The sequence below is a fragment of the Brachycentrus maculatus genome, unplaced genomic scaffold, assembly GCF_059751285.1.
Source record: "Brachycentrus maculatus isolate JH-2025_06_01 unplaced genomic scaffold, ASM5975128v1 h1tg000322l, whole genome shotgun sequence".
In the NCBI taxonomy this organism is placed as follows: Eukaryota; Metazoa; Arthropoda; class Insecta; order Trichoptera; family Brachycentridae; genus Brachycentrus; species Brachycentrus maculatus.
Genome location: NW_028281071.1, coordinates 823,356 through 846,472, shown reverse-complemented (window position 1 = coordinate 846,472; position 23,117 = coordinate 823,356). Strand labels below are relative to the sequence as shown.

Below are 23,117 nucleotides of genomic sequence, written 5' to 3'. Positions count from 1 at the left end.
GCTGCATACGAAATTCCGCTGCACATACGAAAATACAGCTCGTTTCTTAGTGTGAGATTATAATTTATTATTATTAATATTCATCAAAACGCGATTTGTTTTTTGTTACATTTTGTGATAGCTGTGTCGCCTTGCTATAGTATTACAGTTTAGCCATGTAAGGCAAAAAAGCTTTAACAAAAACTACTAGAATCGTAAATCATATTTTGATATAAATTAGTCATAGATTATTGGATTATACAAATTTTACACAAATTCGATAAAAATTTAATTATAATAATAAACGCTTTGATTTAAAATAATTTATGCACTTTATTTATTTCATTGACGGTTCATTCATAAAAAAAGCGTGATTAGAAATAAAACTGTATCAAATTATATATATTCTAATAAAATCAACTTACTTTTTTTTGATATGGTAATTTGAACTCGACGGACACATGTATTTTTGAGAATATTCCTGAGAATGACCTCTTTGAGAATATTCCTCACTTTAGTAATAATTTGTAATTGTATTGGTAAAATCTAAGGACATGCAAATAATGTAGCGCTAGTTGTCACTACATTCTTTACATGTGTTGCCTCGGTGCTCCCCACAGATTGGATGTCCATCGTAAATTTTACGAATGTCCCGTAATCTAGGGTTAATAGTGAAATGTACAAAAAGTCAATAATAACAATTATTTTCTACACTTTTGTCTTCTATCACCTCATTCTCCTGAATTATCTAAACGCAACAGTAAAGCCGCACAAAAGCCAGCTTTTTAGACAAAAAAAAATGTTTTTTTTTTATTCTTAAATTTTGGTAATGGAAAATAATAATCATGTTACGTGTTTTGTTTTGTGCACCTTGTGTTGTTTTCATCATCGCACAGTCATATTTTTTCATAAAACCTTATACTCCATATATAAGATATACATATATATTCATACCTATATCGATCCATTTCTAGTATTACAAATTTTAAAATCTATTAATTGTACAAATAATAAAAATAATGTATCATATGAAGATTAAATATTTAATTAAATATTCGCATATTTATGTGCACAATGTAAAAAGCTTTTAATGTAAATGATTTATAACATTACATTTTAAATGCTTTTTTTTAAAAACCTTTGCTAATAATATTTTCTGGTTTATCTACATGTTTTATGAAATCGTTCAGGTTGATCCTTGCAATCATGTTGATATCATTATTGTATTCGAAAATATTTAAACCTAATGTTGCCTTTATAATGAATGCTGCAAGAAATGCTGATGTCTTCTTTCATCCGGTATAATCACTTACAAGAATATTAATTATTGATTCGGCATTAACTTTGTGGAATGACATGATTATTTAAATAACAATTAAACTCTTGAATAATCCACGTAATTGAGTTTTATTTTTATTTACGACTAGTTTTCGAAAACGACAATTGTTTTCATCTTCTGGTACAAATTAAAACTGTTAGTTTTAACTTTTAGTTTTAATTTGTACCAGAAGATGAAAACAATTGTCGTTTTCGAAACTAGTCGTAAATAAAAATAAAACTCAATTAAGTGGATTATTCAAGTGTTTAATTTTTATTAAAATACACTTACAAGAACACTTAAGAAAAATAAGCAGCCATGAAAATATAAGATTATTATCTAATATTTGTGTTTGTGAGTCAAAAATTAATTTCGGTATACACTAACTCCTTGACAATATCTTCCTTATTAATTTACTTTCTTACTAGTTGAATTATAAGTTTTATGATGGAACTTAAAAATATCACATGCCCTTCTGTTGAGGAGTTGAAAATATGTATCTATGGTTTCTAAATCTTGACTTAACATTTATACAATTTCTAATGGACTTTGTTTTGTTTAAATAGGAGAGTCGAATGTATACACCCTTGGTAACATTGGAGCACATCGAGTTGTCAGCACCAAGCTGCCATCTCTTGGCCACACGTGGGAAGCCATGACAGCCGCTGGCAATACAACCACAAGACTGCTTGGCACCTTCCAAAAGGTATAACCTGAAAATCCTAGAAAACATACAGGTGTCTCCAAACTCTCATTGAAACTGGCGTCGCAAGTTCGATTCCCGCCAAGTGCAAAATAAATTCAAGGAAGATTTATTTTCAATTGTTCTGGGTGTTTGTGATGTATTTTTCACATTTACCGTCCCTATTCTTACTGTCTTACATACAGACAAGCCTCTATAGAGATTATCTCTCTGCGTGTTATTCCTTAAACTAAAAAATAAAATAAAGTAAAATCTTTTTTACTTGTAAAACTTTTCGCAAGCTTGTTTTCCAAATTAAGCTTAGAAAAATTATGGAGTTTGAGCAATGTTTTGAATTAATTATGTCCACCTCCGTACCCGAAGCAGAGGGCTGATCGTTAACATATCGCTCACTCCTTTCAAGAACGTCATAAATCAAAAAAATAAAAATAAACTTGATTTTTCTGGAGAACGTTTTTAAAGTTAAAAAATATAATGCAATGTATTAAAAATATATCTCATGCCACTTTTTGAACTTTTTACTGTGCAACAGATCTTATTAAGTAAAACCTGAAGGTTTTTTCTCCATTTGAAAAATATTTAGTTTATTTAAAAAAATAATTAAATAATACCTTTTCTTCAAAATGCAAAAACAACACTTTCTGCCCTGTGGCGGGTAAATATTAAGTTAAAAATATGCCGCTTCTGCTGGGATATAGTAAATTTTCTGGGCATTCCGAAAACATGCCCAGCTGAAAATTGACGAATTTTGATTTATGACGTTCTTGAAAGGAGTGAGCGATATGACCTTTCCTTCATGTGTTAACGATCAAGATAACACTGCTTTTATATAATGGAGTGCCCTATGCACGGGTGCAGATAACGGTTTGAAGTGAAGAAGTGAATGTCTAATGAAATATTTAATTCAGAAGAGGCAGGATTGTAGATGAACATCTCCTTTAATCCTAGTTGGAAAGAGTTCTTCAGTCATTTGTTGATTCTAGGTTGACCATGTACTACTGGTGGGAGTAGCAGGAGGTGTCCCTCACTATACGGACTACAGTCGGCATGTTAGATTGGGAGATGTTGTAGTCTCCACCCCTGATGGCAATAATAAGTGAGTATTCCTCATGTTTTAGTAAAAATAATACAACAGAAATGAAATTAAATTAATCTGCCCAAAATTTGTGCATACATGATTCCAGCTTCATCTGTACAGAAAAGATCTTTACATATACATACACCCATTGGCATTTTCAATGTTTTTAATCTGGATAGGCAGTATAGTATTAAGTAACGTACAAAAATTGCCAAAGATTTATTCAGACCTTTGTTCAAGTTTGAAATATCTAAAAATGCATATTTTTTGTTTTTGAAAGGTAACTGAGCAAACATGCAGTTTTTTTTACTATTTTAAATTTAGCTAATCGCATATTTTAGTAAATGCACACATGGCAGAAAATACTGTAACAGCACATCTTTTTGTATATTTTTCACTTAAGTAGTGTAAGTACACTGTTTATGTGCTTATATGGAACACACACCACTATATACACGGCTTGTTATAGACTTAGTATTTTTCTATATTCAGCACTACATTAATAAAAGACATAATAAGCATTATTGCATAATTGAATCTCTATTTTTTCCACATAAATGTTTTTTCACTTCTTTGATGTCGTTAACCCAAAATAACTATTTTATTGTTTTTAGGTACATGTATGTCTACTGTGAAAAAGCAAAACCCAATACATTAGGAGGTTATGACTTTGAGACTCGACCATACAAACCAAAGGACACAGGACTCATAGAATTATCTGAAAAGCTATACTCCCAGTCTGAGGCTCCCTGGCTAAAATATATAGAAGAAGGTTGGTAAAACTTTGACTAACATCTTTAAAGTGAACTGCCATCATGATGACCACTACATATTGCACTCCAAATAAGGATATCTAAATGAACAAATATAAACTTTTCTGGAGATTTGTATATTAAGGATTTTTGCTGTTGTAAAAAACCATTACAATACCTTTATCAATTAAAAAAATTGTGGAAAACTTTCAGTATTCTTTTAACAGAATCAAGCTTACCTTAATTCAAATATGGTTGATTTATGGGACATGCTTTTTTTTTTTTATCAATTTTTTACGTAGTAAATACCACTATTTCATAAAATCTACTGTGACACGTGTTTCGATGCATTCCGCATCATTTTCAAACATTGTATCGAAAATGATTAAAACACAGTAGATTTTTAAGAAATAGTGATATTTGCTAAGCAAAATATTAATTAAAAATGGAAAGATTTTAGCACAAAGTGACTGCCGAATCAAGTAATGAAATGATAGCAAAGTTTAAAGTACACCAATAAATAGATTTGATGATTTTCAAACTCTAAATAAATAAATGCATGCATTTTCCTTATTTTGTTCCTTTATTGAATCCAGTTATGTTATTAAAATGAAGTACTTTGTAATCTTAAATTTAGTTACTTGACCAATTTGTTGCATCTCTTATATTGGATGTTTGCATATAGGAAGATTATACATACATAATTAACTTTGCATTCCAGGAACCAAGGCACTAGGTATTGAGATTCCGGATGCTGACACAGATAAGCTATACATGTCCCTGGGAGAACAGGGAATGATCGAAGTAGCCCACCCAACTCCAACGCATAACAACAATGTCACGTAAGTTTTCTTGTTTTCATAAACAAACAAAATAATTGGTAATTAGTTGACTGTTTGGAATATAGATTTTCTATATGAGAACTAAGCTCGCTGTTTATTTGTCTTCTCATAACTAATTGTATATGTACCATCTATATGCAGATGGAGCTGGTTATGCATTTGATGTAAAATTTAGAGAAAAGTGTATCCGCTTATTTTTTTAGCAAAATTTTAATATGTTATTTTCAAAGCTGTCATATTTATTATATATCACGAGCATACTGCAAAAATTCACTAAGTTTATCTACATTTTTTTGAGATCAATTCGTTTGGATGTTTAATAACTTTCGCAATTTCAATTGTAATATTGTATACATATTATATTATATTGCAATTAAAAAAATCATTGATTTTTTTAAAATATCTTATTAGTATGATTTAGAATTTATAAAATATATCTCCTCATCTATATTTATTTGTCTATCTTTGCCGTACCCAGCAATACATAATTTGGTATTTTTCTCTTAAAATTATTTTTGAGATTGCTTGAAAACCTAGATAATCATGGTTCACAACATTTTGAGTGTGTCCAAATACTTGTTCACAAATCTGGATTATCTCCAATTATAGGAGTTATTTTCATGTTATTTTTGACATCGTATCAAAGATGAAGAAGAATATGGAAGTCTGGGCATTTACGGGGCTGACGACTGTCATAGGCTGGTTTAAGTGATCACTTTTCACACGTGTAACATTAAAATTAAATCATGGTTCTATCAGAGTAAATTTTGGACAAAAATTCCATATTATATTTAAATGCTTTGTTGCTGTGTGAAGGGAGTGCGGGGGACGCGTGCAACTGGGCCCCGTGGTGGGGGTAGGCGGTGTATCGGCAGCAGCACGCGCGGCCGTGGCTACGCACTGCAGCGCCGTAGCGCTCGCCGCCCCCCTCCACCCCGTCCTGGACAGCGTCATCGGGAACTGCAGAGACTCCTTCCTGTGCATTCGAGGTAAACCATACTCACCCTTTGATTTTCTTGACTACATCATTTCAGTTAAATTTTCTTTACTTTTTTAAATTGTAAACCTTGAAATAACTTTGTAAAATTTATTGGATATATCGTAGTCGTACAGGAGAAAGTGACCAACTAACAGGACGTAATACGTTCAGGAGGGCCATTTAAGTCACTTTTGCTTGGCAAGAAAATAAACATCAATGCAGTTAGTCATTTTTAACAAGTCAATATATTACACATCCAACTTTAAAATCGCTTTGGGAATATTTCAGGCCAATATTAAGCTAGTAAGATGTCAAATAATCAAAAATCACGGTTTTGTAAAAAATGCACTTGGTCACTTTCTCCTGTATGACTACGATATGCGAGCAATTTAGAGGGCTTACTACGCAGTTTAACAGCAAATAAACCGTCAAAACCTTTCAATAAATTGTTTATGTTATATCTATCAAAGTAGTGGTATTTTCTCACATGCATTTCGTCCACCTTCATAGTTTAGTAGTTAACGCGTTTGGCTACCATCCCGGAGGACCCAGGTTTGATTCCCAGGGGGGGGGAAAATAAAATTTCACTTTTAATATTTATTTACTATTTATCTGTACTGGCACCTGAAGCGTAGGACTTCATTATTATCGACTTCATGTTACTATCAATGTAACACTACGCCAGTGCGATGCAGTGCTATTAGGTGCAGATAATGGTTGAAAAAAGTAGAAGAAGACACAGAAGTGAAAAACCTAAAACAATCAGAATTGCTTTGGGCTTTTCACTTCTCGGTGTCAATATTTTTAATGCATTTGAAATCGATTGCTTCGTGATCGAACCATTATTGAAAGACATACTGAAGAAATTTAAAAATGTTATGTATAATTTTTAGGCATATCCGACTATCAAGATGGAAGTAGAGGTAAGGAGTGGCAGCCGTACGCCTCCCTGGCTGCTGCTGCAGTAATGAAAGCTCTCATCTGTGCCATGGATCCACCTGCTAATGACTAACTTCATCGCATCCGCAAGTAAAATGTATAAAACTATACCTACTGAGTGATACAGCCGGCTCGAACTTTGTGTTTTTTTTTTCAAATATATTTTGTGGTTGATTTAGAGTGCCATACATATGTATGTTCCTTCTTGTATCTGCGGTCAATTAAGTAACAACGAAATTGTACAATTTTTTACTTTTACTGGAAATTAATCATTAACGTATCAAACTGATAGCTTTGTGGTGTTGTGTATATGTAGAGCACAGTTGATGTAAAACAATGCAATGTGATCTGAAATATCGGCCAGAAGTGCGAATGATACACAATGTCTCTAACCAATGACAATGACAATGTCTGTCACCTTCAATAGCTCTATTACCATTCGAATTATTGCAATCTAAGACAACCTCAATAATCTTTCAAAATAATATACTGATATACACATATGTAAAACAGTGCTGTTTTCTTACATATAGTCGCAAAATGCATCTATTATTATTTCAATAATATTATATACGGGGTATATAAAGTGACTGAGGCCATTTTTTCTTAAGTTTTCCATTACAGAAGTCCAAATAATAGTAATTAAAATTGTGTTGTATTATTTGGGATGCTGATATTTTATTTATAAACATATTTTATTTATAACATATATGTTAAGTATTTGGTTGGCTTTCTAACATATTACAAGTTGTGTCCATTGAAAATTAAAAATCACATTTTTAATCATCTTAAACAATTTCCTGCCTCCTGAGAAATAAGCTGACTATTTTTTTGTAAATTAATAAATAAAATAAAACATACTACATAATATTCTAAACTGCTTCATTTTGCTAAAGTTAACTTTTTACCCCTTGTGTTCCAAATTGATATCTCAGTTAATGTTAATTTTAAGATTTACCAGTAATTTTGATGAAACGATGTTTACAACAAATAATTTTTATGCCTTGCTTGATTATAAGTTTTTGTTTTATTTTCATCCTTGTCCTGCGTCCAGCAGAATGGGATATTAATTATAATATAGCGATGTCAATGCCAATGTCGCAAATCTGTATTTTCCAGTCTTGAGCAATGCAATAAATAAAGACAAAACTGTTTGAAAAGATTAGCTTATTACCATTTCAATTTACAGATTTTATACATTTATCTATACTTCTTAACAAATTTAGACTTAGCTTCACATACGGTGTTTGAAAATGATGCGGAATACGTCGAAACACGTGTCAATTGATTTTAAGAATAGCTGTATTTACTAAGTAAGACCTAAATTAAAAATGGATAGATTTTACCACAAAGTGACTGCCGAATCAATTAATGAAAAGAGATAAAAAAATATTTAGATTATTATTCTACACCTAAAAATGATGTTAGCAAATTAACGACATTGGCATTGACATATTGGCTCAGGCAATGAATCTTGTGAAGCTGATATAGATATTATGTTCAACCATTATATGCCATCTTTAGTCACCTATTTTCTATGCACATTCATCATTTTATAACACACGTTATGTCTTTCAGAAATTTTATTTTTGTTTCTATGATCATTTTCATAGTTGTCTATTGTAACATATTTCCATGTAGATTCTCCAATGAACAATGTCCTAAAATAGTTTTATAATATTTATTCAAGAGTCAGATATAGGTTTTTATTAATAATAATTTTAATAATATATCTAGTTCATAAGATGTCATTAGATAGAACAAAAAATAATATTACTAATATATTTAGAATAGTATATTGATTTGTAGGCAAAAATCTTTGTGAACACCTAACACATCTTAAATATTATAATATTAAGACAATTATATCCAAAAATTCAAGAAATTTAATATATAGATATAGTTACATGTTCAAAACATTGTTCCATGTACTGACTGACTCATTAAACAAATGGTTAGTGTTTATAGCATTTCTATATGTTTCTCAGATATACTTAAATACATTTATTTATTCTGAAATAAAAATTTATAGAGTTTAACACATTGACTGTCACGGCAATTTTCAGAATTGCAGTCTAAAAAGCCAATTTCATATTTTATTATTAAAAACTCGAATTATAGTACATAATTATATTTTCTGTTCATTTAATAAATTTTCTGTTTATGTCAGCCAGCATTGATTTTTTGTTCTCTTCCCAGAAGCCATCTATCTATATTAGCATTGATATACTACAAATTTTATCATAGCTGCATGAATATGGCAAGTAAACATGGTACGAGATGACGCCTAGTTGGCGTCCTAGCAATGAACATAATTTATAAGTCATCTCGTAGTTGGCAGTCAACGTGTTAACAGTCAACTTTTTAAAATAAGGTGTAGGTAAAATTATGAAAAAACGCCACATTATTTTGAAAAATTTATACATACTGCAATGTAGATCTTTAAATGGATACATCCATTAATATCCATTAAAACGGATTTCAAATGAAAATGATAAATAATATTGTATTCTATGCACAATCATTTCAATTCAATTATTTTCGTAGGCCTGAGTAGCCCGTTATTAAATATATCAATCAAGTTGAAGCAGTGGACTTGAACCTAGAAACTCACACATTAGAGTCCGTGACACTAATCACGTGACCACAACCCGCCTATTTTTTATCAATCATTTACTTGAATGACTGAAATTGTATAAATTATTTTTGAAAAAAATTAATCCCATTCCTTTGGCATAGAGATGTATAAATATATCACATAGAACTATAGAAAAATTAATATGTACATACTAACAATCACATAATATTGAAGATTTTAGAATACAATAGCAAAAATTCATTCAAATTTATACCCGAAAGTAATATATGTTTTAGTAAAGTATTTTTAGACGGGCGTAGAAAACAAGATATTTAATATAATTGTCTAGTAATAAAGTAATATCAAAAGGTTGTTAAAATAACATAGGCAATAAATATTCCTATTGTGTCCTTACCTACATAAGTTAATAATCTTAGTAGTTATACAAAAGTATAATTTTCGTATATTTATTTATCTTTTTTAAAACCCAACTTCCAATTTATATTATTCACACATTGTTGTGTCGACTTGCATTTAATTTAATCCGTTTACTTAGTATATTGATTGTTAAAAAATATTAAATAGTAAAACGTGAATGTGATGGTTTTATCTGGGCACAAAAAACTTGTTGAAATATTTTTTACAGCATAGTTTTATCCTTGTATACGTATTTTATTCTTAAAACAATAATAAATATTTCAAAATAAAAATAATGGTACATTTGTTTTATTTCTATAAACAAAATAATTGTGCCGTTAGTTTTTATATTACAAATGCTGGTATGTATCAATCCAAGTTTCTTGTAATTGGTTATTTTCAATTTTAATAAATACATACCAAGACATAGTATGAAGAAAAACTTGATTTGATAATTTTTAATATATTAATTTATTTTTAAATATTACTGTCAAGGTGATTACAATTAACATAAAATTCAGTGCCTCCGATTCTTATGGAACTTTGTACAAGTAATAACAATTTTTAACAATCCATACTCTTCCTAAACTGTTCTTGTTCTATTTTGAAAAATTACAATATCATTTTATATATTTTAAAATGAGAAACTATTTATTTTGGTCAACTAAAATGATTTAAACCTAAGATGTACTAAGTCATGTTATAGATTATTTATAATATTTATTTTGAAATACTTATGTGTAAGTTTATATTTCTTTCATATTAATTAACTCATGACAAAGTCAGTTTATATTTATATATAAATAAAATGGTAATGTCATAAATATGGTGAATTCACACATCGCTCACTCCTTTCAAGAACGTCATAAATCAAAAAACTTGATTTTTCAGGAGATCGTTTTCAAAGTTTAAAAATACAATACAATGTATTAAAAATAAATATCAGGCCACTTATTGAACTTTTTACTGTGCATCAGATCTTTTTAGGTAAAACCTGAAGGTTTTTTCTCCATTTGAAAAATATTAAGTTTATTTAAAAAAATAATTAAACAATACCTTTTCTTCAAAATGCAAAAACAACACTTTCTGCTCTGTAGCGGGTAAATATTAAGTTAAAAATGTGCCTCTTTTGCTGGGATATAGTACATTTTTTTAGCATTCCGAAAACATATACAACTGAAAATTGACAAATTTTGATTTATGACGTTCTTGAAAGAAGTGAGCGACATATGTAAATGTATAGCATCATCTTAATCCATTAAGTGTTGGACTCACTTTACAGAAAAGATTACGATCATCAAACGGAATTTATTGATTTCAAAGATATATTTTATTATATTCCTATTTATTTTATAGAGTATAGAACTCAACAAAGTGTATTTTTTTTAATCAATAAATATCGCTTAATGATTAAATTATGATTTTTTTACACTCTCCCGTAAAATAATCCCAAATGGAGTTGGACACGTTACTTTATATTACAATTTCAACAACTTTTCTTATGTATCAATATTTCTACTTATAATAATTTTGCAAATATTTTTTTTATACTAAGTGAATATTTTTTTAAATTGTATACCTATTGTATTTTACCAGTGTGTTTTAATATTCTCAATTATATTTTTTCCTTTTCTCGTTTTATAATAATATATTTTACTACTTATGGAATGAATACAAAATTAATAAATGCATATTTCATTCAACTACAAGGTATTTTATTTTTACAATACAAATCTTCAACAATTTTTTTATTAATTATTTTATAACTTTAACTAAATGCAGCAAAAGTATGATTTTTTAAAAAGGAATAACCCGCAAAGCCTCAATTTAGAGGCTTTTCTGCAGGCACGATAGGGAAGGTAAATGTGAAAAATACATCACAAATACCCAGACCAATTGAAAATAAATCTTTCTTGAATTTATTTTGCACTTGGCGGGAATCAAACCTGAGACTCTAGTTTCGCAGTCGAGCGTCTACCCAACTACGCCCTGGCGCCTGTCAAAAATTAAATTGGAGAATTCAAGCAAGGATTATTTTTTTTTAAATAAACCAGAATTTAAAGTAAGAATACTTTATTATCAATATTTTTCAATAAATACAACATGATATTTTTGATCATCATGAATTTATGAATTTTATATATATATACATAATCATAATTTGTATATAATTAGAAATACATTACATCTCATGATACTATTGTTGACGCTACAAGCGGGGAAACGGAATGATGAGAAGGCAATGAAGATGGACAAAATTACTTGGATTTACTCTCGTGACCTAAACAAACAACAATGAAACAAATAAACATGTGTTGTTGCTAAGAGTAGTGAAATTTTGCATGCACTTATAATTTCTGTATTGGAGAGGCATACAGACGCAAGTCCCAAAAATAATATGTTTAGGAGGCTCAAACAAAAGTCCATGTATGTACTTCTACACAGGTTATGGTTTTTGCATTTGTATACATTTAAAAAAAACTTACAACACGTTGACTGCCAGAATTCTGGTCTTAAAAGCCAACCCTAAAAACATCCTTTTACTTCTTAATTTTTTAATATTTTTTTTGTAATTATATTTTCTGTTCATTTATCAATAAATTTTCTGTTCATGTCAACCAGCATTGGTTTTTTGTTCACTTCCCAGAAGCCATCTATCCATATTAGCACTGATATACTACGAATTCTATCGTACCGGCACGAATATGGCAATCAAACACAGTGCGAGATAACTCGTAGTCGGTGTCCTAGCAAATAACGCAATCTACGAGTTACCTCGCAGTTGGCAGTCAACGTGTTAACCACTCAACTGAAGAAATTTAGGCAAGAAAATTTGCCAGAAATTGTGACCAACAAGTCGAAACAAGACTGTCTGTACACCGCTCGGGTTATTCAATGAAAACAAATGGGTCGATATTTCACTCGGGCAAAGCAGGACTGATGAGTCGGAATACGATTTACCCGACCAGTGCTCGGACTCATCAAATGCAGTACAAATTTCTTGCCCGAGTCACGCTCGGTCTAGTCAGTAAACTGGTTAACAAACACGATAATTAAACATAAATGTTTATCAGTCATTTCTTTCCAGCCCCACTAAACCAATGGTTGAATCCGCATGCTTCTTGGGTACAGATTAAAGGTAAGAAATTAATATACCATTGCATTTAAAGAGAAAAGTCAGTTTGTTAATTTTATTTCATTTTATTTTTTTTTTACTTAGATAGTTACATTGCTAAATACATTGATAACTCAAAATCTAAAATTGATTTATTACAAAAAAAGTGGTGTTTATGAAATTTCGTGTGGAGATTGTAATAAAAATATATTGGCCAAACTGCGAGAAATTTAAAGATTAGAATTAAAGAACATCATAGCGGTCTTGTTAGTAATTATTTTTCGGAATTTGCAAATCACATAATAGATACTAATCACTCATTTCACTCTCATAAATTAAAATTATTACACCTTGTTCCATATAAAGGCCAAATTATTCCATATAAGGCCAAAGGTATCTTGAAAATTTAGAAATCCAAAAAAACCTAAATTCTAATAATAATTTATTAAATAATATTTGTTTCAAAATTCTTCACCATTGCTTTCCATTTTTCCTTTGTTTTCAAACTCCGTCCCTTGACTAACCCCTTCCCCTTACTTTCCCCTCTCCTTATTTATAGAACAATTTTATATTTTATATTTTAGTTATTATACAGACCTGAATGATGGAAGTTTAATTTCTGAAACATGTAGTCTATAATAAAACTCAAGTGGTAAAAAACAAATGTTTTCTTTAATCATTGCTAAATACAATTTAAAACTAGCTTAAAGAAATATCCCAAACCGCAAAGGACTAGTTGTAATTTACGGAGCCATCTCAGGATTACCTGCGAACTTTCCTTCATCGAAAGCCTTTCGAGCTTTCTTCAGTTCTTCGTTCATGGTGAGGAGATCCTTCACTCGGGCATATTTCCTGTGGTCTTTACGAACTAAGAATACTATATCCTCCACCTGAACGCGACCCGTTCTGCCAACTTCCATTGCTCTAAAAAAAATAATCAATTAAATTAATTCAGTTGAATAACATTTTTCATTCAAACCCTTATCCGCAACCAATGGTGCATAGGACACTGCATCATATAAACACAGTGTTATCTTGATCGTTAACACATGAAGGAAAGGTGATCAGCCCTCCACTTCAGGTGCCAGCCCAGGGTAATATTAAATAAATATTAGAGTGAAAAAAACCACTTATAATTATTTGAACCCCGCTGGGAATCGAACCCGAGACCTCCAGAACGGTAGCTGAGCGTGCTGACCATTACACCATGGAGGCGACAATTACAATTCAGTTAAATAACATTTAGAATTGTTTATATATAAATGTAAAGCTTTAATAAAAGGTTTCTTCATTTGAACATAGATGACTGTTGTGAGAACTCATACATACAGCGTTACGAGATTGATCAATATATCTAGGGGTTCCAAAAATTTGAGTAGTGAAGTTGTCAATAATGGGTAGAATTGGTGAATGTCACACAAGTGTAAAGTAATCACTTAACCAAGCCTATGACAGGCTGTAAGCCCACTTAACGCCCAGACTTCCATATTCTTCTTCATCTATGTTGAGATGTCAAAAAAAATGTATAGCTATAAAACTACACGATACATGGGTATGCGGATATTCTCAGTAAACAAAGGTAAGGTTAGAAGACAAAAAACCTGTGAGTCGTCTCAGTTATAAACTCTATGACAAGGTCTTCGAGCAAATCGACACTTTCTGTGTAAGGATTCTGGTCATCTCCAAAGCCGTACATCATACATCTCAATTCCTTACTGAAGAGCCTCTTTCGACCAGAAGGTGTTGCGCCAAGCTGCACATCGGCACTTTCATCTTCGTCAAACTGAAAATAAATATGTTTGAGAAGTAAGTTTGTTGAACTTGTTAATCATCCCATTTAATTTGTGACAAAACCTTACTTGGTCGAATGCCTCATTAGAGTCTTGTGGTGTTGAGGACATTTTCTAAGGATAAAAAAAACTGTCTACCTCATTCAGATCTATTATTTATCAATTATCACAGGCTACTAATTTGAAAATAATTGTTAAAACCGAGAGCTCGCGGACGCATCAAAAAGCAAAATCCGAAATCGCAGATAAAACGGTAAACAAATTTGACATCCTTATAAATCATGTTGGCCAACTTAAATTGAAAACAGTTACCTACCTAAGTAATATTATCAGTGCTTTCTAGATAAAATAGTTTTTTTTTAAACCGCGGGTGTTTACTTGTCTACCTTTATAGGACAAGTACCTACTACGATGAGTATAAATAACGATTGATTTTTTCGCCTTTTATGTTCTTTGCATTTACTATAAATGTTCGTCGGGTAAGTATGAAGAAATGCATGAATGTGGAAAAGGCAGAGAATGTTTGCAAAGACAGAGTGGTATGGTGTTCTTTTCTCTCTGCCTACCCCTGCAGAGAAGCGACGTCATGGTTGGTTACTAAGTTATATATTGTGTGAAAAAGATAAATGCGCTTATATGTAAATGAAAAGTATGAACAAATTAAAATTTTAAAACAGAACGTGAAATGATGTTTTTTTTTTTTTTTTTTTTTTTTTTTTTTTTTTCACTGAATTTACATTTAATTGTTCCTGATGGGACACGACTTTACACTTTGGAGTAACTGCGCTAAGCGCATCGACTCCATTTAGAAAATTGAAGTTACTATCACTATCACTGTATTAAGAAAAAGGCAAATCAAACACTTTGTAGGGAAAGTGGCAAATTAAAAACCCTACGCGAAATCTAAGGGGAAAGCACTACGCGAAGTTAAGTATTTCACACTTCACTATCACTCTAATAATGCACTGCACTACACTACACCACATGCTGCACTGCACTGCACCTGTAATATCACACACTGCACTGCACTGCACTGCATTACACACTGCACTGCACTACACTTATGACATCAGACACTGCACTGCACTACACCATACACTGCACTGCACTGCACTACACTGCTAGAAGAGAATGCATTTGTTAAGGGATATTATAATACATGCTAAATAAGTTATTTGAGAACATGCTAAGTTAATTTATAATATATCTTAACACAAGTTAATTATTAATTTAAACACTTATCCTGAAGCTGAAAGAAAATAAATATTAGTAGGGAGGCGAGGAGGCGATCTGCTGCTGCTGCTCGTCGATCAGTCTGGGGGTCTTGTGCCGAACATTAAGTAATGTTTCGGCAGCCTGTGTTTGTAATTGTATAAGTCGAAGTATGGGTTGTCCGAGTCGTATTGTCCGAGTGTATTGATTAGGGGATTTGTATGTGTCGGGAGTGTCTCATAGAATTTTCTCGTTTGTATTGAGTAAAATTCTATGAGTGTCGGGATTCGTTTGTCAGCGTGTAGTCTTTTGAGGTTGCAACGCCTCGGTGTGTCGTGTATGATTCTAATAGCCTTGTTTTGTGTCACCTGCAGATTTTTATGTTTGTTTTTGGTAATGCTTCCCCAAACCGGAAAGGCGTAGGTGAGGATGGGACGTATGAGTGTATTGTAAATCACTGTCTTTGTCTTTGCGCTCAGTGGACATGTCCGATTAAAGATGGGAGCGATTGCTCCCATAGCGGCGTTCGCTTTGCTTTTAACCTTGTCGACGTGCAAGGTCCACGAGAGCTTCTTGTCCAAGTTCAGACCGAGGTATTTAACCTCGTTCTGCCATCGGATGTTCCCTCCTCCCAACGCGAGTTTAGTATTCGTCTCCCTGCGCCCGTGAGTGAACATTATAGCTTCCGTTTTGGTCTCGTTGAGTTTCAATCTCCTTCAATCTCGAGGATGTTGTGGAGAGTACATTTAAATATTTTATATCATGTGCTGTAATTTTTTAGTCAAAACATTCATTCGGTTATTTATAAATTATTTTTATAACTTTTTACCCCAGTTTTTATTTTTCACGCAGTACTTAACTAGCATTTAACATTATCAAAGTGATTAGCCTTTGTCTGGTGTCACGGCATCGAGTTGTCACACGGCGAGCGATCGCAACATTTCTTAACCCGGTTGGGTGTGTGCTTTTGACTGTGTACATGATTGTGCCACTTATGCGGAGTTTTCGGTGATATTTTCCATTCAAACAGATTTTAGAGTAAGTGAGAGATGAATTATATGACCGCAAAAATCATCTGGAAACCTAACATTCTATACTTGACGCATTTTTTATAACAAAACATGTATCCCGGTGCAGTTAATTAGTGGACACTTGTTACTCAAAACTTTTTACTATGTCAAGGTGCATGTTGTTCTGCTTCCCTGTCAGTTAATTTACCTAATCATTGAATATCTCGACTGCATTCGAAACTTTCCTATTGTTTACTAACTGTCTCCAGTTGACAATTGCAGGTGTTGTTTTTAGATTAAGAAATACTTTCTAAAACTAATGTGTGTCATGCATACTGTCACAAACTATAAGTTTCTTACTAGATACGCTTTTTCATTTCCAGGTTCGGAGGCTGGTAAAAAAATCAAAATGCCGAAATCCGTGAGTATTCTACATTATTTTCATTAACAAAATTTATGAATAACCTTTTGGAAGTATGATTTGAAATATTTTTTAAGGGTTGACTAATTAAAAGTGTGTCTGGACATCACTGTCACCAATTTAATACTATAAACTTACTGATATATGTAAAACATATGTTTATTCACATCATAAAAATGTGACAATTTATAATAAAATTATTTACTTAGGCTTTGAATGGAAATTGCACAAATTAGAATATACATAAAAATTTTAGTCTGGCTTTTACTTAAATAAAGGCAGTTATTTACTAGTTGTATTTGAAGAATTATGATTTCAAGTACAGTTGAAATAATGTAGAATGATAATTTTTTAACTCAGTCTTTTATTTGGGTTTAACTGTAGTTTCATTCAATGAATTGATTTGATTTATTTTGATGATTTTTATTGGAAATTTTCAATTGTTTCCTTCTGCGTTATATTTTAATTGCTTAAAATACTTTTTTTGTTAAATTCCACTGAAGAGGCGAAAACATTTTAGTGATACTTAAGAATAAATGGGGTGTTATTTATTTTTCTATTGGATTTCATGTTCAAAGCGAAAACAAGAGAGAAGAGTGCATTCTTATAAAAATGAACTCATTTCCTATTTTGGTGACGATAACCAAGTAACAATAATACAAACCTACGGGTTTTTTTATATCCCGTTTGATGATAACTTCATATTTGTCAATGTCCTTCAAGACTTAAATTGTTTATCTTTTTCTTGTTTTCTTAAAACTGTGTTACGAGTCTTCACTTAATGTTTAACCTTAATTGTATCCAATATTTTCTGTCTTCGATATTCACATCAATCTATCTGAGTATCGAACGGAGAGTTTCTTACATAATTATCAATGGGAGAATTATCTGAGCGGAAGTTCAGATGAAAATCTCAAGGTATCATGAAAACCGCCCATACAGAACCCATTTGAGTTAACCCTTAGTCCGTACAAACCTCCGATTGTGCTAATGCACATACAAGTAGTAATATAACAAAACGTAATCAGAAGTTGAGTGATATATATACAATTAATTTATTTTTATTTTATGTGGATTTGTAAGTAAGAGACGAGCGGAAGAAAGAGATGGGTGGAGACTGACCATGAAAGAAGAAAATCAATCATAAAGATTTGTAACCCACGAAGAATAAGTACAGTGCAACTTCTATACTGATCATCAATTCATTCCCGAGAGACTGGCGGTTGTGGAATTCCACAACCCCCAATCTCTTGGCATTGAAATATTACATTCTAATAAAAAAGTAAATTCATTGCATAATTTTTATCATAAGCTAGGTACTACTTAGTGAGGTAGGGTAGGTACTGATTGCGTTTTTATATGCCAGGTGGGTAAGTTAGGATAGGCACTGCTTTACTGCCTATATGGAATGCACGCACCTCCTCATGGCTTATAGTCTGTATTTCAAAATACTATGATTGTGTTATTTGAAGAATTTATTATAATTTAGTTCATACGTGGGCATGTGGAGCGAATGAGTGATGAACAAATGGTAAAACGGATTTACTATGCGGGCGTGACTATAAGTGGAAGCCGAAGAAGGTTGAAGAAGACATGGCATGATCAAGTTCTCCGAATCCTTAAAAGGGAATAGGGATGAAAAGACTTATGACTGAGGAGAAACACACCATGTCTGCAAAGGCAGACATACATTTTGGTGATTTATTCTTTCTTCTTATCCCTACGGAGAAGCTAGTGAATTAAGACTCAATATTAAATATTAAAATCAAACACTGATTTTTAGACTACTAAATTGTATTTTATTATTAAAAACACAAAATAAAAATTTACTGCAATTGTTTCAGAATTGTTGAAAATGCTACAAGGCGAAACATTTGTCACAAATTTAATTTTTATGTTTTTTAAATAAATAAAAAATACAATTAGTGGATTAAAAATCAGTGTTTTATTTTAATAGTTAATTTGTATATATATATTAAAATGGAGTTCTTAAAATTAAATGCCAGATCTATAAATAGTTGAGATTCATGTTGGTTATTTCACTTTGAGCATATTCATATAATTTGCTATTACAAAAACCAAAATGTCTCGGGTTGTGGTCCCGTGGTTAGTGTCGCGGACTCTTAAGTCAGAGTTTCTCGGTTCGAACCCACTCTACCACAATTTGATACCTATTTCTAATAACGAGCCGCTTAGGCTCACAGGAATAGTATGAAATTGAAATATTTGTGATAAAAATAAAAAAACAAATATTTCGCTTTATTTAAAAATAAAAAGAACAAAAAATACTTTTCACACGTTGCAAAAAAATCTTCTTTCTGAATGGTTTGATATACTAGAAAACTGATATTTTTAGCCGTTTCTTATTATGTGAAATAACTCCAAAAAAGGATATCACGTGAATTTTATAAAGAATTCTGCTTACAAATTATTAATTTTAACCAAAGATGTCACTTGCGTAGTTTTATTTGGAATATACAAATGATATTTATAATTGAAGCAAACATACAAATTTTTAAAATTTTAAGTGTGGTTGTCGATCATGGGTAGAATAGTGAATGTCAAAACAGTGTATAAAGTGATCACCTAAACAAGCCAATAACATGCCGTAAATATCCCGACTACCAAATTCGCATCTAACTAACTAACCATCACGCCGCTTCCCCGAAGGGGTAGGCAGAGAGAATAGAACGCCACAGCACTCTGTCTTTGCAAACATTCTTCGCCTCTTCCACGTTCATGCATCTCCTCATACATACCCCAATGACTTTTTCATCTATGTTAAGATATATCCATATATTTTAATTAACTCCTAGGTTTAAGTAAATTCAGCATTCGTGAACCAAAATTTTAACACACTCAAAATATCTTTATATGTGGTGTATCTGTAATTACAAAAAATCCTTTTTTTTCGTTCGACCGATTACTTAAGCGCCCTTGAGGTACTATTTTACGAAAATGACTATATAAATTATCCATTATTATTTTTATTAACATAGACTTTAGTCGGGTAGACAGAAGCTCGACTGCGAAGCTGGCGTTGCCGGTTTAATTCTCGCGAACTGCAAATTGAATTAGTAAGCATTTGATTTGCTCTGCTACAATTTTCGTAGTATTTCTCCAATTTTTAATTCACTTAACAAATCAAAAAAAAAATTGCGTTTTTTTCGGACATTGACACTTCGGCTGTCCAAACTTAAAACACAGTAAGGGACATTTTTTGTAGTACTTTTTTTTTTTGCATTTTTGGACTAAGTAGAATCTACTTAGTCCAAAAATGCAAAAAAACATACTACAAAAAAAATGTCCCTTACTGTGTTTTGAGTTTGGACAGCCGACTTGTTTCGAATAACGCATTTCGTTATTCATGACGTTAGTGTTTATTGTAAATATGAATGTATAATTTTCTATTTTTAGTTATCATAGTATATTCTGAGATGTCAAAAATTGTTGTGTGTATGCCCGCCCCCGTAGTGTAATGGTCAGCACGCTCAGCTATCATTCTGAAGGTCCCGGGTTCGATTTACATATTAGTGATATTTTCACTTTCACCCTGGCCTGATACATAAAGCGGAGGGCTGATCAAATAAATAAAGTGATTTTTTCACTGAAGTATTTATTCAATATGACCCTGGTACCTGAAGCGGAGGGCTGATCACCTTTCCTTCATGCGTTAACGATCAAGATATCACTGCGTTTATATGATGCAGTGCCCTATGCACCATTGGGTACGGATAAGGGTTTGAAGAAGAAAAAATAAGATATGTTTTATAATGATATCGATGAAATTTACATTTTTTTAAAACCTTTATTTAATGGAATAAAATAACAACCATGTAATTTTTTCCACATTAATTTATTTGACCAGCAACCGGGTTTCGTCGTAACCGACATCATCAGATCCGTCAGTCATCATCGGATCATCAGTTACGACCCGGTTGCTGGTCAAATAAAATTTATATGGAAAAAAATACACACATACTTAGTTGTTATTTTATTCTACAAAATGCAGTTCCACCAAGAAATTTCAGTACAAAACGTAAACCTTATATAATGAGTTATTACTCTAAAAACGGTGATCAACTGCTGTGTATATTAGTATCATACTGGTCTGATGACGTCGGTTACGACAAAACCCGGTTGCTGGTCAAATAAAATTCATGTGGAAAAAATGGTGATCAGTTGCTGTGTATATTTTTGGGCATGATTTGTGTGCGAGCTCCAGAAGTTGTACGCCGTATCGTGTCGCGTATCTAATCTCGGGGGGCAAATAAACCGGACAGCCTTCTCGTTCGTAGAACTACGCACATTGGCTCGCGCGAATGTGCGTAGATTTTGGAATCCATCTGAATTCCTCGTATGTTAGGACCGCGCTGCGCCAGCCTCGCCTGTGGTCAATAGCGCGTGATGAGAGCCACTAGTGGCTGTACTTGGCCGACAGCAGGGCCGGTCGACGATGGGCATTTTGTGGCATTGTTAGACATTTTGGTGATCTCGAAATCTTGATCTTCAAATCGAAAATTTGCATGTCGAATTGGCAATAATTTGTAATGGGGATGATGACTGAAAATAATGTATTTTCATAAAATTATCCGGTCGTCACTCCTTTCAACAACGTCATAAATAAAAAATCGACAATTTTCAGTTGTGCATGTTTTCGGAATGCCCAGAAAATGTACTATATCCCATAAAACATAATATTTACCCGCTACAGGGCAGAAAGTGTTGTTTTTGCATTTTGAAGAAAAGGTATTTAATTTTTTTAATTATTTTTTTAAATATACTAAATATTTTTCAAATGGAGAAAGAACCTTCAGGTTTTACCTAAAAAGATATGTTGCACAGTAAAAGTTCAATAAGTGGCTTTATATTTATTTTTAATACATTTTATTATATTTTTAAACTTTAAAAACGATCTTCTGAAATATCAAGTTTTTTTATATATGACGTTGTTAAAAGGAGTGAGCGATATGATTCCTTACCATAGACATGTTAAGGCTGAGATCTCAAACGTTCAAATTTAGAATGCGATCGGCCGCTCCAGGGGCCGGTCGTGTTTCCGCGCACAATTTTTTTTTAATAATACACATATATTGGCATTTGACCGATTTTTTAAAACTCCTTTCCTTTCAACATCTATTTTCTTCTCAAGACCATGCATTTATTTTGAATAAAAACTTAAAATTGTCGTGTTTGATTAAGATTCTCAAGCAAAATATCCAAAACATTTTTTTGTTTTTCCACTTGGGAATTGGACAAAAGATAAGAGCAAAGATATACAGTATTTTATTTTATTTTTATAAATATTGTTACATTTTTTATACAATTTTTATATATTTCTACTTAATACAATCTTTCAATTTTAGTTAACATAACATAAGGTAAAAGCATGTAAAGGAAACAAATGACAAAATATAACTAATTGCTAACACGAATATCTTTCCATAAAATATTTTTTCAGTTCATTTTGGATCCCCGACTGGGTTCTATTTTATATATTTGGCATGCAGCTGTTCAATTTGGGTATAGGCAATATATCGCTAGGACCTTACTCAAAACTTATTTGTGTTTATCTGCTATACGTGTATTTTATTATTAACATTGTTTTATTTTTGGTGACAGTAGAGCATTTTGGGATATGCGCCCAGGCGCCAAAAAACTCTGCCTTGCTTTGGCCCTGCCATAGAGGTGTGTGAGAGGGCACTAGGTCGGCCGGCGCACCTGATCGCGCATACCTCCCCGCTCTTCCCCTCCCCGCCCCCCGCCCGCTGCAATCCACTTCCCGCCATTTCTTTGACCGACCGCGCGGGAAACTTGAACTCGGCAGTAGAAAGTGACACTAGACCACGATATAAAAAAGGCTAACCGCGACCGACATGCTAGGAAACTGGTTTCGAGCTGAAATTGAGCTTTTTGCAGTAGAGGCCTTGATTTCTCCATCGCTGCAATGATAAGCCAGGGAATCTAAGAGAATAGCGGGTTTT

General features: G+C 32.1%; 3 protein-coding genes across 9 annotated transcripts in view; 2 read left to right on the top strand and 1 right to left on the bottom strand.

Moving 5' to 3' along the window:
• The window catches only part of LOC148304405 (uncharacterized), an 87,458-nt gene extending 79,478 nt beyond the window's left edge, over positions 1–7,980 (top strand). For all 7 annotated transcript variants that reach the window (XM_088268362.1, XM_088268360.1, XM_088268365.1 and 4 more), the window contains 6 exons: positions 1,864–2,003; positions 2,984–3,096; positions 3,693–3,850; positions 4,552–4,672; positions 5,489–5,661; positions 6,545–7,980. In XM_088268362.1, coding sequence (XP_088124488.1) covers positions 1,864–2,003; positions 2,984–3,096; positions 3,693–3,850; positions 4,552–4,672; positions 5,489–5,661; positions 6,545–6,663 — 824 coding nt within the window. In that variant the 3' untranslated portion in view covers positions 6,664–7,980. The remainder of the gene's footprint in view (positions 1–1,863; positions 2,004–2,983; positions 3,097–3,692; positions 3,851–4,551; positions 4,673–5,488; positions 5,662–6,544) is intronic.
• A 5,373-nt stretch (positions 7,981–13,353) lies between these two features.
• On the bottom strand, positions 13,354–14,762 carry Taf13 (TATA-box binding protein associated factor 13). Its single transcript, XM_088268376.1, has 3 exons — positions 14,560–14,762; positions 14,302–14,483; positions 13,354–13,624 (listed from the first exon to the last, which is right to left on the bottom strand). Exons 1-3 carry the CDS (start codon positions 14,599–14,601, stop codon positions 13,444–13,446), a joined length of 405 nt encoding a protein of 134 aa, XP_088124502.1. The 5' UTR covers positions 14,602–14,762; the 3' UTR covers positions 13,354–13,443.
• A 1,866-nt stretch (positions 14,763–16,628) lies between these two features.
• The window catches only part of Moe (moesin), an 84,252-nt gene continuing 77,763 nt past the window's right edge, over positions 16,629–23,117 (top strand). The window contains exons 1-2 of the mRNA XM_088268368.1: positions 16,629–16,740; positions 17,096–17,133. Of these exons, the coding sequence (XP_088124494.1) occupies positions 17,122–17,133 (12 nt within the window). The 5' untranslated portion in view covers positions 16,629–16,740; positions 17,096–17,121. The remainder of the gene's footprint in view (positions 16,741–17,095; positions 17,134–23,117) is intronic.

Excerpts from the sequence above, each read along its gene's own strand:
- Taf13 (XM_088268376.1), bottom strand. The coding sequence starts at position 14,601 with ATGTCCTCAACACCACAAGACTCTAATGAGGCATTCGACCAA. Across the intron at positions 14,484-14,559 it reads CTAATGAGGCATTCGACCAA|TTTGACGAAGATGAAAGTGC; the intron begins GTAAGGTTTTGT and ends ATTTATTTTCAG. Across the intron at positions 13,625-14,301 it reads ATAACTGAGACGACTCACAG|AGCAATGGAAGTTGGCAGAA; the intron begins GTTTTTTGTCTT and ends TATTTTTTTTAG.